The sequence below is a fragment of the Thamnophis sirtalis genome, unplaced genomic scaffold (genome assembly GCF_051295495.1).
Source record: "Thamnophis sirtalis isolate CommonGarterSnake01/CBP01778 unplaced genomic scaffold, rThaSir2_p1.2 scaffold_3, whole genome shotgun sequence".
NCBI lineage: Eukaryota > Metazoa > Chordata > Lepidosauria > Squamata > Natricidae > Thamnophis > Thamnophis sirtalis.
The window spans coordinates 34,527,773-34,544,264 of NW_028261383.1; the positions used below are offsets into that span (position 1 = coordinate 34,527,773).

Sequence of the window (16,492 nt, forward strand, 5' to 3'; positions counted from 1 at the left end):
TTGCACTCCACAAAAGCCTATGCTGGTTTCAATCTGTTGCTCTTTTAGAGTAACTGTATGCCATGTATTCATCTCTCCATGACCAAACACAATTGCCACTTTAGAATCTGACAAATTTTATACTAATTATGTACTTGGAATATTTTCAATCACCATTCTTGAAAACAGGGATACTTTCATCAGTTATAAATAAATCTGCTTAAAATACGTTCCATCTCTGTCAATACTTTTCCAAAGACTTTGTAAAGGATCTGTAGTTATATATGTTCATATATATATATTCCCAGACACTAAATTGGCAAATCCTGTTGCCCTTTGATTTAGAAATTGTCTGCGAACCCATTTAAAAATTTTAAAATTAACTTTTTTCTAGCCTAATCTCATTCAAATAAACTGTATACCATATTTTTCGTAGTATAAGACGCACCTTTTTCTCAAAAAGGGTGAAAATCTGGGTGCATCTTATACACTGAATACAGCATTTTTGGCCTCCCAAAACCACGCCCCCTTCACCAAAATGGCCGTGCATAGCCTTTAGGAGGCTTTCAGAGCTCCGGAGGGCTGTTTTTTGCTAGTTTTTGTCCCCTCAGCCCCCAAGAGCACTCTGCAAGCCTCCTAAAGGCTATGCATGCCCTTTTTTTGACAAAAAAACTGGCCCCTTTCGTGAAAAATGGGCCATTTTTGGGATGTCTGCAATTGCAAAAACTTTTTTTTATTTGCCTTTTCAAAATCTTGGTGTTTATTATACTTCAGTGCATCTTATACTACAAAAAATACAGTAATGATTCCCATTCTGCCTTCCCGAGCTTGGATGATGGGAACTGTATCCTAAAATGTCTGAAAGCAACAAGCTGGAAAATCTTAAGAGTAGGATCCAACATAGTATGGCAAGGACATCTTGTTGGGCAATGGAAGAGAATTAGGAAAGGAGGAGACAAAGGGAAAGCGGGGCTTGGAGAAGGAGAAAGGGACAGATCTTGCTGGACAAACTATCCAGTAAAGGCACTAATTTATTTCTGAGCTGGAATTGAAGACATATTTTTCTTACAAAAATTGTTTATTACTGTCAGAATCTACCTACAGTATATTTTTCCTACTCCATATCCTACTCATCCTAGGTTGTCATGGCATAATAGATTTGGATTTCTAACACTCCAAGGACCCAGTCAAGAATACAGCAGCTGGATTTTAGAGGGGCTTTAAAGCAATAGGAAACGATGCCATTTTTAGCCAAGCAACACTTTTCTATAGGACATACAGAAAAACAAATTATAATTTTCCATTTGCCAAACTCTTATTACCACAATCAACCATTTCTTTGCTTGAAAAAGCACCCTTGGGACAACCATCACCTGGATGACTTGAGAATTTTCATAGACATTTACCCGATTTGTACTTATACAAAGTAAGTTGTCCTCTGTTGACTATAACTGAGATCAGCATTTCTCTTGCAAGCACAGCAGCTGCTGGCTGGGAGGGTGGCAAATGGCGATCACATGACCTGAGGACGCTGCAACTATCATAAATACATGCCAGCTGCCAAGCACCCAGATTTTGATTATATGTAAGTGTGAAGACTGATTGTGCCATTGTAACTTCAAATGATCACTAAATGAGACAGCACAGGTGGCGCAGTGGTTAGTGCTGAACTACTGCAGGCTACTTCAGCTGACTGCTAGCTGCAGTTCAGCAGTTTGAATCTCAATGGCTTAAGGTTGTCTCAGCCTTCCATCCTTCCGAGGTGAGTAAAATGAGGACCCACCTCGGAAGGATGGAAGGGGGCAATATGCTGACTCTGTAAATCGCTTAAAGAGGGCTGTAAAAGCCCTGTGAAGTGGTCTAAGTGTTATTGCTATTGCTAAATGAATGGTTGTAAGTCAAGGACTCTCTGTACTTGTAGAATGTTGAATGTTGATTTTATTTATATGCCGCCCTTTCCCCCCGAAGGGGACTCAGGGCGGCTCACAACTCAACCAGGGAAGGGGGATACAAAGAAAAAATTAAAAACAACACGAAACAATATATAATTAAAAACACACAGCAGTCATACCAATTCGAGACGGGGGCAACAGTTCTTTAGCCCCCGGCCTGTCGGAACAGCCAGGTTTTAAGGGCTTTGCGGAAGGCCTGGAGGGTGGTGAGGGTTCGAATCTCCACGGGGAGTTCGTTCCAGAGGGTCGGAGCAGCCACAGAGAAGGCTCTCCTCCGGGTAGTCGCCAGTCGACACTGGCCGGCAGATGGAATTCGGAGGAGGCCTAATCTGTGGGATCTAATCGGTCTAGTGGAGGTAATTGGTAGTGGAGGTAGTTGGTAAACTCTACCAACTTCAAAAAAGGAGCTGTTTTATGAGCAAAGTTGTGCATATTCACTCCTTATTCCTAGGATAATGCTTCCCAGTTGGCCTTAACTCCATTCTGTCACACCACAATAATGTGGCATCAATAGCATGCATGGGACTTAGTGGCCATGTTGACACAATCTACTAACTTTGCTATTGAATTAACCCATTTTCTGGATTTACAAAATGAATTAAACATGTGGATTGGGTCAGTCCAATAAACCACCTCCAATCAAACTTGACGCCTGGTGATCTCTTCCACACAACTATCTGGACAATGATGTGACAGTGAACTTCACTTTCTTTATTTTTTAACTTTCATATCTAGCCAACACTTCTGGGAATTCCCTAGTGGTTCCCCCACCCATTCAGACATCAGCCACACAGCCATGCTGGGTGCCACGGTGAACTAACCTTGGTTAACACAATAAAGTTTTAACAAATGGTGCAAATTTGCAAAGCACAACAAAGAATGTTCTTTCTGCACCAACTTAGAAAACTTAAACTGCCCAAGGAGCTGCTGATAGAGTTCTACAGAGGAATTATTGAATCTGTCATCTGCACCTCCATAACTGTCTGGTTCGATTCTGCAACCCAACCAGACAGACACAGACTTCAGAGGATAATTAGAACTGCAGAAAAAAACAATTACTGCCAACCTGAGGACCATTGAGGACCTGTATACTGCACGAGTCAAAGAGGGCTGTGAAAATATTTACAAACCTCGCATCCTGGATATAAACTGTTTCAGCTTCTACCCTCAAAACAACGCTATAGAGCACTGCACACCAGAACAACTAGATACAAGGACGCCATCACTCTGCTAAACAAATAATTCCCTCAACACTGTCAAACTATTTACTAAGTCTGCATTACTAATTACTATTAGTCTTCTCATTGTTCCTATCACCCATCTCCTCCCACTTATGACTGTAGGACTGTAACTTTATTCCTTGTATCCTCACGATTTATATTGATTGTTTCCTAATATGATTTGATTCTTATTTGTACCCTATGACTATCATTAAGTGATGTACCTTGACGAATGTGTTGAAAGAAATGTCCTTCTGGGTTCGGCTCCAAGTGGGGAAAAAGACACTGGAAACATGGAGGCTGCTTGGAAAGATGGTTTTAATGGTGGACAGGACCACATGGCTTGAGCCCTGAACAGAAAAGGTGATCACATGCTTCAATGTTGGTGGAGAAGAAGAGAAGGAAGGACTAATATGCTGAGTCCCTGGTTTTATGCCCGCTCTGGCCTTTGCTCTTGATCTTGTATTCTGATTGGTTGTCAGGCTCCCATGGGGCCATGCAGGGACAACTCTCTAGGCTGCATTTTGAATCCAGGTTTGGTTGAGTTCTCAGATGCCATGTGGTGAGTTGGGTAAAGTGCCAATATTATCATGCCTTAATCCCATCCCCTGGAACTGAAGGGGATAACTCTTTGTTATGTAAAGGGACTAGCTTGGCCTTCTTAATGGCCCATTGACAAAAGGGGAGAGGCAGGAAGCGGCAGGAAGTTTCTCTTTGAAATGTTTTTCCCTTTCACATCCAGGGAAATATAATATTCTGCCTTTTCAACATTTCCTAGGATATTTCATTTCTCTGGGAGAGGTCTGGGTGATAACTTTCCACAAATGTATCTTGTCTTTTTATGTACACTGAGAGCATAGGCATCAAAGGCAAATTCCTTGTGTGTCCAGTCACACTTGGCCAATAAAGAATTCTATTCTATTTTATTCTATTCTATTCTAAAATGCATTTGCTAGATCTTTTACTTCACCACGTTTGCACATGCTGTATCACATCGTCCTTAAGAAAATAACAGTATATTTAATTGTTAAGCAGAGAGCACTGACTGAAGAGCCGTATCTCCAGATAGCTATTTATTTTTGCAACGTCTAAGGCAGATTTAAACAATATAAATGCAGTACATTTGGACGGCATCGGCTTGGAGGAAACTGCTCCTCGGGTGCGGGATGTTGGGAAGTTATTTCAAGCCGCTCTGGTTCTTCCAACCTCCCCTTTTGCACGCCAACGGCCTCGCTTGCACTGACCCACACGTTCCTTAGCGCGTCCTTGTTCCTAGAAAGCCTTGCGTTTGGGAACGCGGCTGCCCTCAAGCAATCGCCTTTAGCCTGGATCTTACCAGCTGCCGAGTGCAAGAAGCATGACGTCAGAAGCAGGGCGGCGAGCCTCGCGCGAGAATTCCCTTCTCCGTGGAAGGCCCGTGCAAATTCTCCGGAAGCGGAATGCTTGTTGCTCGCCTGGGCAGCCTCACGCTGCTCTCTGCTGGCTTCAACGAATCCTCATCCCCTAATTGGAAAGCAAGGGGCGAGAAAGGCTTTAATGTGAATCTCTGGGAAGGGCTAAAAGCTTGGAAGATCCCGTGCCAGTGGGCACCTTGGCACCAGCCCCAAATGTTAGGGTTGACGAGCGGAAAAGTTGACGGATAAAAATCAAAAATTCTTAGAGGTAGCTGAAACCTTGTTCTGAGGACAGCGCCCATTTCTTTAACTATGTAACTAATAGGAATCACGAAAAGGTTCAAACAATTGGACTGCCATCTGTCAGAAATGGTGTGGTAGGGTCCGCTTGGGGTGGGGTTGGACTAGATGACCTACAAGGTCCCTTCCAAGTCTGTTAATCTGTATCTGAAGCAACACAGGGGAGAAAGCCGTGCCTGTAAAAGGTACAAAGATTCTTTACATTCCTATATGAGTCTTACTAAACTGTTGATGCAGCCTAACTGGCAATTGCAGTTTATGGTGATGAAGGATATTATATAGAGCAACATACCTTTGTCCCCAAAGCCTAAACTTCACTTACACAACAATAGCTCTGGGCTGTCTCTGACTGGGCAGGAAAAAGATCTACAGGTTGTGATAAATGTGACTGCAATATTGATGCAAGGTGCAAAAGATGTGTTGAAAGAAATGTCCTTCTGGGTTCGGCTCCAAGTGGGGAAAAAGACACTGGAGACATGGAGGCTGCTTTGAAAGATGGTTTTAATGGTGGACAGGGCCACATGGCTTGAGCCCTGAACAGAAAAGGTGATCACATGCTTCAATGTTCGTAGAGAAGAAGAGAAGGAAGGACTGAGATGCTGAGACCTTGGTTTCATGCCCTCTCTGGCCTTTGATCTTGAACTTGTATTCTGATTGGTTGTCAGACTCCCATGGGGTCATGCAGGGACAACTCTCTAGGCTGCGTTTTGAATCCAGGTTTGGTTGAGTTCTCAGATGCCATGTGGTGAGTTGGGTAAAGAGCCAATATTATCATGCCTTAATCCCACCCCTGGAGCTGAAGGGGATAACTCTTTATTATGTAAAGGGACTGGCTTGGCCTTCTTAATGGCCCATTGACAAAGTGGGTGGGGGCAGGAAACTACAGGGAGCTATTCTCTCTTTATAAAACATTTATTCCTTTTCACACCCAGAGAAATATTCTGCCTTTTCAATATTTCCTAGGATATTTCATTTTTCTGGGAGAGGGCTGGGTGATAACTTCCTACAGATGAATTCTGTGTTAAACTTCTGTAGGAAAGGATCTGAAAAATTGAACTGCTTTATGCCCTTGTACAGATCCTTAACACCATTATATAGATTCATAACACAGCAGTTATACTGTTGAAGCTCGAAGGGGATACTTAGTGCAATGAAAGGCAGCCAAAGGTATAAGGAGGTTTTCAACTTTTCACTCTGAAAAAAGAAGAAAAAAGTACAGAGAAATGTGAATGTCCCAATGATGCACGGATTGGAGAAAGCAAACAGCATTTTTTTTCTTTTCCCCTGTACAAATGTAAGACTTGAAGACATTCAACATCACAAAACAATGCTGGCAAAGATAAATATTTATCATAAAACATAGTGAAGCCATGCAGTGATACTGTCCCTCCTTCATACAGCTTTAGCTGGGAATAAGACAAGTTTGTGGAAGAAAGGGCTATTTGAATACCAGTTTTAGAGGAGAGGAGTCTGAAAAACGCACATTGAGCTACCCAGAAACATTTTGCTGGCTTGGATAGGAAACAGCACCTTTTGGATGTTAATCTGATCTGACGGGGCTCTTGCATTGTCCTGTATTGGTTCTTTAATTAATACAGATTTAATAATACTCTATAGTTTTAATCCAAATTATAAACTGCCTTGAAAATCTTTTGCTAGAAAGTTAGGATTTAGACATGAAACTATGTGAAAAGAAATAAGTATTGCTTATCCATTGGAAAAGAAGTCTCAGTCATCCAGGTCACGGTTGTCTCAAAGGTGCTTTTTCAGGAGGCAACTGGACTTGCTGTCTGCAAGGAATATAAATTTTTTTTCATTTCATTTTCATTTCCTTTATTTGTATGCCGCCCTTTTCCCTGGGGGGACTCAGGGCGGCTCACAATTCAAAAAGGGAGGGGGGGGAAGACAAACAGTATTCCAATATGGAAACAATACAACATATTAAAAGAGAGCATAACAGTCACACAATTCGGGTGGGGTTGGAATCTTCACCCCAGGCCAGCCGGGACAGCCAGATCTTCAAAGCGGCGCGGAAGGATTGGAGGGTGGTGAGGGTCCGAATCTCCACGGGGAGTTCGTTCCAGAGGGTCGGAGCAGCCACCGAGAAGGCTCTCCTCCGGGTAGTTGCCAGTTTGCACTGGCTAGTAAATGGAATTCGGAGGAGGCCTAATCGATGCGATCGTATCGGTCTAGTGGAGGTAATTGGCAGTAGGCGGTCTCTCAAATACCCAGGCCCACTACCATGAAGGGCTTTATAGGTGATAAGTAGCACCTAAATCCCATTCCCTACTATCTTGTCAGAGATGAAGAAGCTTCTTGGACGAGAAGCACAACGTCTTCAAAAAACAAACGTCTTCAAAAGAAAAAACTAGAAAGTCCAGTTGCCTCCTGAAAAAGCACTTTTGGGACATTGGAAAAGAAAAAAATCTCTAGTTTAAGCATCTTTCGGAAATAGGTAACTGATGCCGTGTTGTGTACAGGATCCAAAGTACACCTGATCCCATGGAAACTTTCTGGGAGGTTGAGGATTGTAGTTCCTACAAAGCTGAAATGGCTTGTTAACCTCTGGTCAATTTTAGCTGTTCTTGATAAGATTTAATTAGGGTCAGATCTGATTATCCGCTAAACAAGTAATTCCCTCAACACTCTCAAACTATTCACTAAGGCTGCATTACTAATTACTATTAGTCTTCTCATCGTTCCTATCACCCATCTCTTCTCACTTATGACTGCAGGACTGTAACTTTGTCCCTTGTATCCTCACGATTTATATTGATTGTTCCTGACTGCTTATTTATACCCTATGACTCTACACCTATGAAGGTGTTGTACCTTATGATTTTTGATGAATGTATCTCGCCTTTTTAAGTACAGGGCGGGGCATAACCTTTTCCTAGGGGGTCACAGCAACACTTGTAATAACAACACAAATAATTCATACACCATTCGAAAGCCCATCAAAAACTGAGTTTATTGACACGATTTAATAGTCAGTATGACCACCATTAGCCCTTCGAACAGCATTCAAACGAGGTGGATAAGAACACAACAAATCTTCAAACAGTTCCGTTCGATTTTCCAGATTTTTCAACACAGTTTCCAAATTCATTCTCAAAGTTTCAACCGAATATCGATTTTGACCTTGCTCCTGAATCATCAGAGCTTCCACTTCATCCTTAATTATGGCCCCAATGTTCTCTGCCGGATTGAGATCTGGCGAATTTCCCGGCCAGACGTCATTGCCCCAAAATTCGACATTGTTTTCCTTTAACAATTGCTGAGTCGCATTTGCACGCATGCAAGGAGCTTTGTCATGAAGAAAGACAGCCTCACCAACCACCAAGACATTGTCTGGATCACTGAGAAATGGAATGACATTCTCCAATAAAATTTTCTCACGGAAATAACTGCCATCCCAGGATTCCCCTTTATCCTTCAAAACCCAATGCAGTTTCTTGGCTGTGAAAATGACGAAAATCCCGATGCAAGTCGGATTGCGAACGATTTGTCAATATCGTTCATGTTTGGCGATGTCGTCGACGTCTTTAGCCCAAATTCGATCGTTCTGGAAATTCGGTTTTCGAATGGCATAAACGAAGAATTCGTCAGATGGCGCCAAATGAAGAAAATCTTCCTCGGTCCATTCAGACAACCAATCGCACAACCAAAGCCGATCTTGAACGTGTGTTTGAGTTTTCAATGGTTTGCAAATGACGTGGAATGGCTTCAAACCTTCTCGTTCTCGATATCGGCCGATTGTCCTTTGATCAACTCGTTTTCCACGAATTTGAAGGATTTCTTGGGCCACTTTTCGGTTTCCTTTTCGTTGTTTGCGACTGCCAGTTGCAATGATGGCTTTGCTTTCTTGGGACAGTTGCAGAGGATGCCCTTCTCCAAATTTTGTGAAACATTCTTGGGCTGTTTTGTTCCAATTATCAGTAACCCAATCCGGATGACGTTTCAATTTGTTTGCAATCCATTTTCGATTGATAAACGTCGCTCCAGCATCGCGAGCCTCTCGAAAGGCAATGCATTTTATTCTGTCAATGATCCTTTGTTCTTCCGAATCGAATTTTCCAGCCATTCTTAAAGCAAATTTAACATTTAATAGCTCATTCAATTCAGTTTTTTATGGGCTTTAAAATGAGGTGTCGCGGAAGTTGTAAACTGCTGTCGATCTTGCTGTGACCCCCTAGGAAAAGGTTATGCCCCGCCCTGTACACTAAATTTGTGCACCAAAGACAAATTCCTTGTATGTCCAATCACACTTGGCCAATGAAGAATTCTATTCTATCAGTACTTGGATGATCACAAGTCTGTAGATACGATTGAAATATCTAAAACAACTCTCCCCAAAATAAAAATAAAAAACAAATCAAACTTCGGGCATCCAAATATCATGCAATTTTAGATGGAGGAAATGGGTTTGGACTTTTTTGTCGCTCCAGACCACAGAAGGCTCCGTGCCGCATTAAGGCAGGCGTCTTTCTGCAATCCGTCCGACGCTAAATCCGGCCTTGTTTTCCCATTAGCGAAACGGACTCGCCCCCTGGATGTAGAAGCTCAGGATAATTGTGCAGACAAGGCAGCAGCCAGCAGAGGGCTCGGGTTATAATATCGAGAAGGAGCCGAAGGGAGTCCAGGCGGCCCTTCCTTCGCTGTGTTCCCAGTGCGGGTCAGCGGCTGACCTGAGCTTTTCAGGCAGGAATTTGGGAACGCTGCAAGGAAACCTCGGAGGGAGGCACGCGGCAACTCCTGCAGTCCCACGCAACCAGCCGAGCAGAGTCGGCTCAGAGTCCCGCGGCGTCGCCTCCCCCGACCGGAGTGAGAAACTGGCCAAGGGCCGCGGCAGCCATTAAATTCTTCCTGCGTTGTTGTGTGTAGAGACGGGACTGCGGCTGTCCAACACCCAGGGCGAACGAGAGGTAAGGAATCAACTGGGCAGGAAATGGGGTTTGATCGGGAAATGAAGATAGAGACGGTGGAGGATTTATAAATAAACATATTCCGCTTTCCCAATCTGATCTGGGCTGGATGCAGAGAGGCGATCGACATTCTGGGGTTGCACTTCTCCGAGAATCACCGAATGTAAAGATTGGGAGGGTTTTTGCAGATAGCAGTAATAGCATTTAGACTTACATACCGCTTCATAGTGCTTTACACCCCACTCTTAGGTCTTTTTTGACAGGAGTTGATCTCCCCACCCAAGTCACGATTTGTTGGACAATGTTTGACTTTGCGACCAAAACCAGCTTGGTTTAGTGGTTAATGCATCAGGCTAGAAATTGGGAGCCTGAATTCTAGTCTTTTTAGGCATGAAAGCAGGCTGACCTTGGATCAGTCACACTCTTTCAGCCCATCTCACCTCACGGGATTTGTTGCTGTGGGGAAAATAATGATTTTAAAAATTGCAGTGGTTGGATTGCCACCGTGCCACAAAGAAGCAAATGGTAGAATACCTCAGGCTTCGCGCCTGGAGCTCATCCACGTTTCATAAATCAATAAATCATAAATCCCCTTTAATAATCAATAAACCATAAATTTAGACAAGGAGAAGATATAGGGGATGCTTGTCCCATTTGCAGATGACACAAGCTGTAAAAAGATGGTTAATACTGCAAAACACAGGCTGGGAGTTCAGTAGCATCTGAGAAACACGAACAGTTTAAGTGGGAAGAAATGTAGAGTTTTGCAGCTAGGTAAAACTGCGAGACAAGTGGTCCCTTCCTTGGCAGTAGTACTTAAGAGAAGGATTGGGCATTGACCACAGATTAAACATAGCCAGCAGGGTGATACAGCTGCCAAAAGAGCTGATGCAGTCTTATATTGCAGCAACCGAGATACAGTGTTGAAATCAAGGGAAATATTTGCTCTGCTCTATGCTACATTGGTTAGTCTGGAATAGTGTTATTTACCAGTAGTTCTGGTCATTACAATCACAAAGAAATTCAGGAATTGGAAAGAGTGCAGAAAACAATGTCAGAGTTTATGAGAGGCTTGGGTACAAGATATCTTTCAACCCCAATTTGGCTTAGTGTGATTAGATGAAAATAGGTACAGTTGACTAACCTGTGTAAGTAATATACTGCCCAGTGTTGAAGCCAGAGTTTCATTAAAAAACCCACTGCTAAATTTAAAAAAAGTACCCATTTATTGTAATAACCCACCAGTTTCTTATTTAGAAGAAAGGGATATAAAATTTATAAATCACCTCATTGGGGATCCAGGCCTTTTCCCACAGCCTAGATACCATATTTTTTGGAGTATAAGATGCACTGGAGCATAAGGCGCACCAAGATTTTGAAGTGGCAAATTTAAAAAAAGTTTTTGCACTCTGCAGACCTCCCAAAGACGGCCCATTTTTCGCGAAAACAGGCCCATTTTTTTTTTCAAAATAGCCTTTAGGAAGCTTGTAGAGTTCTCCTGGGAGGCTGGGGGGGGTGTCAAAAACGAGCAAAAAATGGCCCATTTTTCACAAAAATGGACCTGTTTTTTGTCAAAAAAAAAGGGCATGCATAGTCTTTAGGAGGCTTGTAGTATGGTGCTGGGGGAGGGGGCAAAATTGAGCAAAAATCGGCCTGTTTTTCACTCATTTCTGCCTTCCCCAGCCCCCAGGAGCACTCTGAAAGCCTCCTAAAGGCTACGCACGGCCATTTTAGTGAAGGGGCAGGGTTTCAGGAGGCAAAAATGCTGTATTCAGTGTATAAGACACACCCAGATTTTTACCCTCTTTTTTTGAGGGAAAAGGGTGCTTCTTATACTCTGAAAAATATGGTATGTTTCAATTAAACAGGTATCATTAGCAAGATAAAGTCAGCTGTTTCATGTATATCTTTGAAACCTGGAGCTAGGCTCAGTCCAGCCATCAGTTAAGCCACATGAATAGTGACAAACTTTCTACAGCTTTATACCCAGAGTTGGTATCAGCTGTGGATGAAAACCTGTTGCACATTTGTCCTTTCAAAAACCAATTATTGCAGTAGTTTGCAAATTGGAATAAAAGGAGTAATATTGTAACCTGTCATGACAACAATAGGAATATCAAAAATGCTACAAATAGACAAAACAAAGAGGCAGTACATTAAATTTACAGGCAGTAAAGTGTCACCAAAAGCCGAAGTCCATTAAAGTTATTTAAATAAATCATCTTGGGTTGCTGATGACATGCAAGCAGAGAAGGAAATAATGTGATATATTGAGGCAGCAAATTCTGCAGATGGCTTGCTGTCATAGAGAAAGGGCTTTCAACATTAGGACACAACAGGTGATTTTAAAGACAGGCAGATTCACAAGGGACTTGGTACCACTTCCTGTAGCTTGATAATACTCACAAAGAAACTGGCAGTCATTAAAACTAATAGTTAAATAGTTACATGAAGCCAGTATTTTATCCTATTCAAAAATTTAATAAAACTTTACTGGGTGGCCCAACACAGAATCGGTTACAATAGCGTAGCCAAGACAATTTACAGCATCCTATGGTCATGTGATCATGTTTTATGATGGCTTTGCCAAAAATTGACATTTTGTTTTTGGCCAAAGCGCGCCATAGTGAACAATGAGTTCACTTAACAACTGCCACAAAAACAGTGTAAAATTGGGTTTGGTTACATACCCATTCCATTTTTACAACCGTTGCAACTTACGACCGTAATGGTTAGACTCTGTTATGGCCGTATTGTGAAGAATACCTGTATTCCCAGTCTATAAACCAGTTCCAGTGAGTGCCTTCCTCTAACTCTTACAGAATTCTGCTCTCTTGCATTTTCAATAGCTGAAATCCATCTTGACTTTCGTATATTTTGAGTTAGAGAATAATTTGTCATTTGTTACTTTGCCTCCATTCCATAGCACCCAAACAATGTATGCATCAAATTCGATAAGAACAAATCTTCAGAGCAGTGTTGTGGTCAGCCAGTGGCCAGTGGCCAGTGGCCAGTGGAGCTGGCAGCAGATTCGGACAGTGAGGAGGTTGGGGAGGAATGTGGGCCAGTCGTGGAGTCTGGGGAAGGCTCTGATGAGGGCTCTGTGTCGGAGGCAGAGAGGGGGCCAGAGTCATATGCCAGTTATCAGCCACCTTCAGAGTCAGACATCAGTGAGCAGATGAACAGCTGGAGCCTATTCCCAGTGTGCACATGCGCAGAGTTGCCAGATGAAGGGAACAGCTAAAGAACAGGGGTCGACTTGGGAGTAAGGCCACAGGTGGACGATGAATGGCCCCTCCCAGAGGAAATAAAAGTGGAGCAAAAGGGGAGTGGAGTTTGCAGGAGACAATTAGTTCGCTTAATTGATTAGTGACTCTCCGAGACTCCTTGCCAAGTTTTGCAGATATCAGCCTGTCAATTCTCCAAGCCAGATAAGGTCTGTGACTATAAATCCTCCCTTGAAAGGCTTTGCTGAATGTAAATGAGCAGAATTCATAGTAAATTAATAAAAAGGTTTTTTTGTGGGGACCAGGAGTTTGCTTCAGGTCTTGGGAAGCTTAGGTCAGAACAAGCAGTAAGAGCGTAAATATGCTCAGAATGCTTTGAAATCAGAAAATGTGGGGCTGGATAGATCACAATGTGGTTCCTAACACAGCATAACATCTTTCACCTTCATTTTCTCTTCAGCTGTTAACAAAATGTTGACCCAGGAAATCAAGACGACCTTTAAACAGGAAGAAGAGGAGAAGGTACAGCAGGAGGGGCCCCCCTTGAAGGACTTTAGAGAAGTGCAGAACACACCTGAGGAACGTGTGGTGCAGAAGAAACACAACTGTTCCATCTGCGGAAAGAATTTTTGCCGCCGCTCAGATCTTGTCCGACACCAGAAACTCCACTCGGGAGACAGGCCCTTCACCTGCACCAAGTGTGGGAAAGGATTTGTCCAGAGCACCCACCTCATTGCCCATCAGAAGAGCCACACCCGAGAAAAGCCCTACTATTGTCCTCACTGCGGGAGGAGCTTCAATCAGATCTTGAACTTCAACAGGCACCAGAGGACTCACTCCCAGGAGCCCCCTTTCAAATGTTCCGACTGCGGGAAAACCTTCAGCCGCAGCTCCAACCTGATCATGCACCAGAGGACGCACACGGGAGAGCGACCCTACAAATGCTTTGACTGCGGGAACAGCTTCAGTCGGAGTTCCACCTTGGTGACTCACCAGAGGACCCACACCGGCGAGAAACCTTTTAAGTGCCAGGACTGTTGGAAGAGCTTCGGCAGGCGCTCCACCCTGGTCATGCACCTGCGGACTCACACCGGGGAAAAGCCCTACAAGTGCTCTGACTGCCCTGAAACCTTCAGCGTGAAGTCTGGCCTTCTGAGTCACCAGAGAATCCATATGACCGAGAAGCCCTACCTGTGCCTGGAGTGCGGCAAAAACTTCTGCCGCAGTGCGGACCTCATTATACACCAGAGAATTCACACTGGAGAGAAACCCTATCAGTGCAACGCCTGTGGCAAGAAATTTAATACGAATTCCCACCTGGTGACGCATCAGAGGATCCACACGGGAGAAAAACCCTACAAATGCCCTGATTGTGGGAAGAGCTTTTCTTATAGTTCAGTCCTGGTGGGTCATCAGAGACTGCACACGGGAGAGAAACCTTACGCGTGTCTTGAGTGTGGGAAGACTTTCCGTAACAATTCACATCTCATCACTCATCACAGAGTCCACTCAGGAGAGAAGCCTTACACGTGCCCAGAGTGTGGTAGAAATTTTAGTGTAAGTTCAAATCTTACAAAGCATCGGAAAATCCATGAGAGAGAGACATCCTTGAAATATTCTGAGTAGGAAACGCCAGTGGATGGAATTCTGATTAACTACTCAAGATGCTTAAGAAGAAGATAAAAAAATATATGGCTTATTCGGGAAATTTTGCTAGAAAGTCCAAATGTTTGCAGTAAGGTAAAGGTAAAGATCCCCCCGCACATGCGTGCTAGTTGTTCCCGACTCTAGGGGGCAGTGCTCATCTCCGTTACAAAACCGAAGAGCCAGCACTGTCTGAAGACGTCTCCATGGTCATGTGGCCGGCATGACTAAACGCCGAAGGCGCACAGAACACTGTTACCTTCCCACCAAAGGTGGTTCCCATTTTTCTACTTGCATTTTTTACGTCCTTTCGAACTGCTAGGTTGGCAGAAGTTGGACAAGTAACGGGGGCTCACTCCGTTACACGGCGCTAGGGATTCGAACCGCTGAACTGCCGACCTGATCGACAAGCTCAGTCACGCAGTGGTGGGATTCAGCCAGTTCGCACTACTTCGGGAGAACTGGTTGTTAACTTTCTGAGGAGTTTGGTGAACTGGTTGTTGAAAGAAATCATTAGGGCAAAGAACCGGTTGTTAAAGTATTTGAATCCCATCATTGGCTGAGTGTTTTAGGCACTGAGCTACCGCATCCCTACGTTTGCAGTAAGGAAGGCCAAAATGAAAGTAGACATAAGATAGCAAAGAATGTACAAGTAGTCCTAGACTTATGACCACAATTGAGCCCAAATTTTTCATTGCTAAGCAAGACAGTTAAGTGAATTTTGTCCCATTTTACGACCTTTCTTGCCACAATTCTTAGTGAATCACTGCAATTGTTAAGTTAGTAACATGGTCATTATTAAGTGAATCTGGCTTCCCCATTGTCTTTGCTTGTCAGAAGGTCACCAAAGTTGATCACATGTCCCCAAGACCCTGCAACCGTCATAAGTACATGCCAGTTGCCAAGCATCTAATTTTTGATCATGTCACCATGAGAATACTGTTAACAATCAATGGTGTGAAAAACAGTCATAAGTCACTCAGTGCTATTGTAACTTTGGGTAGTAAATGGTTGTAAGTCAAGGACTACCTGTATGCCTTATCTTATATGAAAGGATTTCATTATTAAAAGATCCCTGATGTTTTTTTAAAAAATCTCTTTAAGAATAGGATGTGATGAGGAAGATGTATTAAGTTCAGATTCTGCAACAAGGAAACAAGCATGTTTTTTCTTTCTCTCCAAAATAATGTAACACAAAAAAAGTATATTTGCATACTTTTACTTGCTTACTTGCGATTGCAAAATCCTAATTTTTAAGATATCGTGGAAGCCTAATATACGGAAATTATGGAAAGATACAGTAGAAGTAGGGAGAGGGGCTTTTTTGTGTGGCAAAGTTACACATTTGGGGGATTCCAGTTGTTTAGGACAGTCATCAAGAAGTGTCAATCAACTGTGAGGCAAATAGTTCAAAATACTGTTGGAACTTAAAATGCCTGATTCAGTTCTGCTGTAGCTGCTATGCTGTTAAGTGGCTTGAGCATTGCATCAACAGAAAGGCAGGATATGATAAATAAAGATGGTCTTTTTACTTGGCTGCCAACAGTGTAGGCTACTGTGTGAACCTTAACAGTTTTTATTTAATCCACCAAGGAAGATGAAGATGTGCAAAATAAAATGAATTGCCCCCCCCCAACTAAGTCCGTAATAAGACCTAGCTTTCTTTAATTTTTGTGAGCTCATAGGCCTCTGAATTTTCTATACAGCCTTAAGGATTACAAAGCTAGTTTCATTCCAGCATTCCTAGTTTCTGTGTCAAGATACCTGGTTTTGCTATCCGGATGTGAAAGTCACAAATGTAATAAATTGCTATTGATATGCTCTTAATTTTTTGCTGACGCACAAAGCTAA

At 43.0% G+C, this 16,492-nt stretch overlaps 1 protein-coding gene across 1 annotated transcript; it reads left to right on the plus strand.

The window, feature by feature from the left end:
- Positions 1–9,448: 9,448 nt before the first annotated feature.
- On the plus strand, positions 9,449–16,492 carry LOC106544374 (uncharacterized). The gene is made up of 2 exons (XM_014060626.2): positions 9,449–9,770; positions 13,458–16,492. The coding sequence occupies exon 2, from the start codon at positions 13,469–13,471 to the stop codon at positions 14,621–14,623; it is 1,155 nt and encodes a 384-aa protein (XP_013916101.2). The 5' UTR covers positions 9,449–9,770; positions 13,458–13,468; the 3' UTR covers positions 14,624–16,492.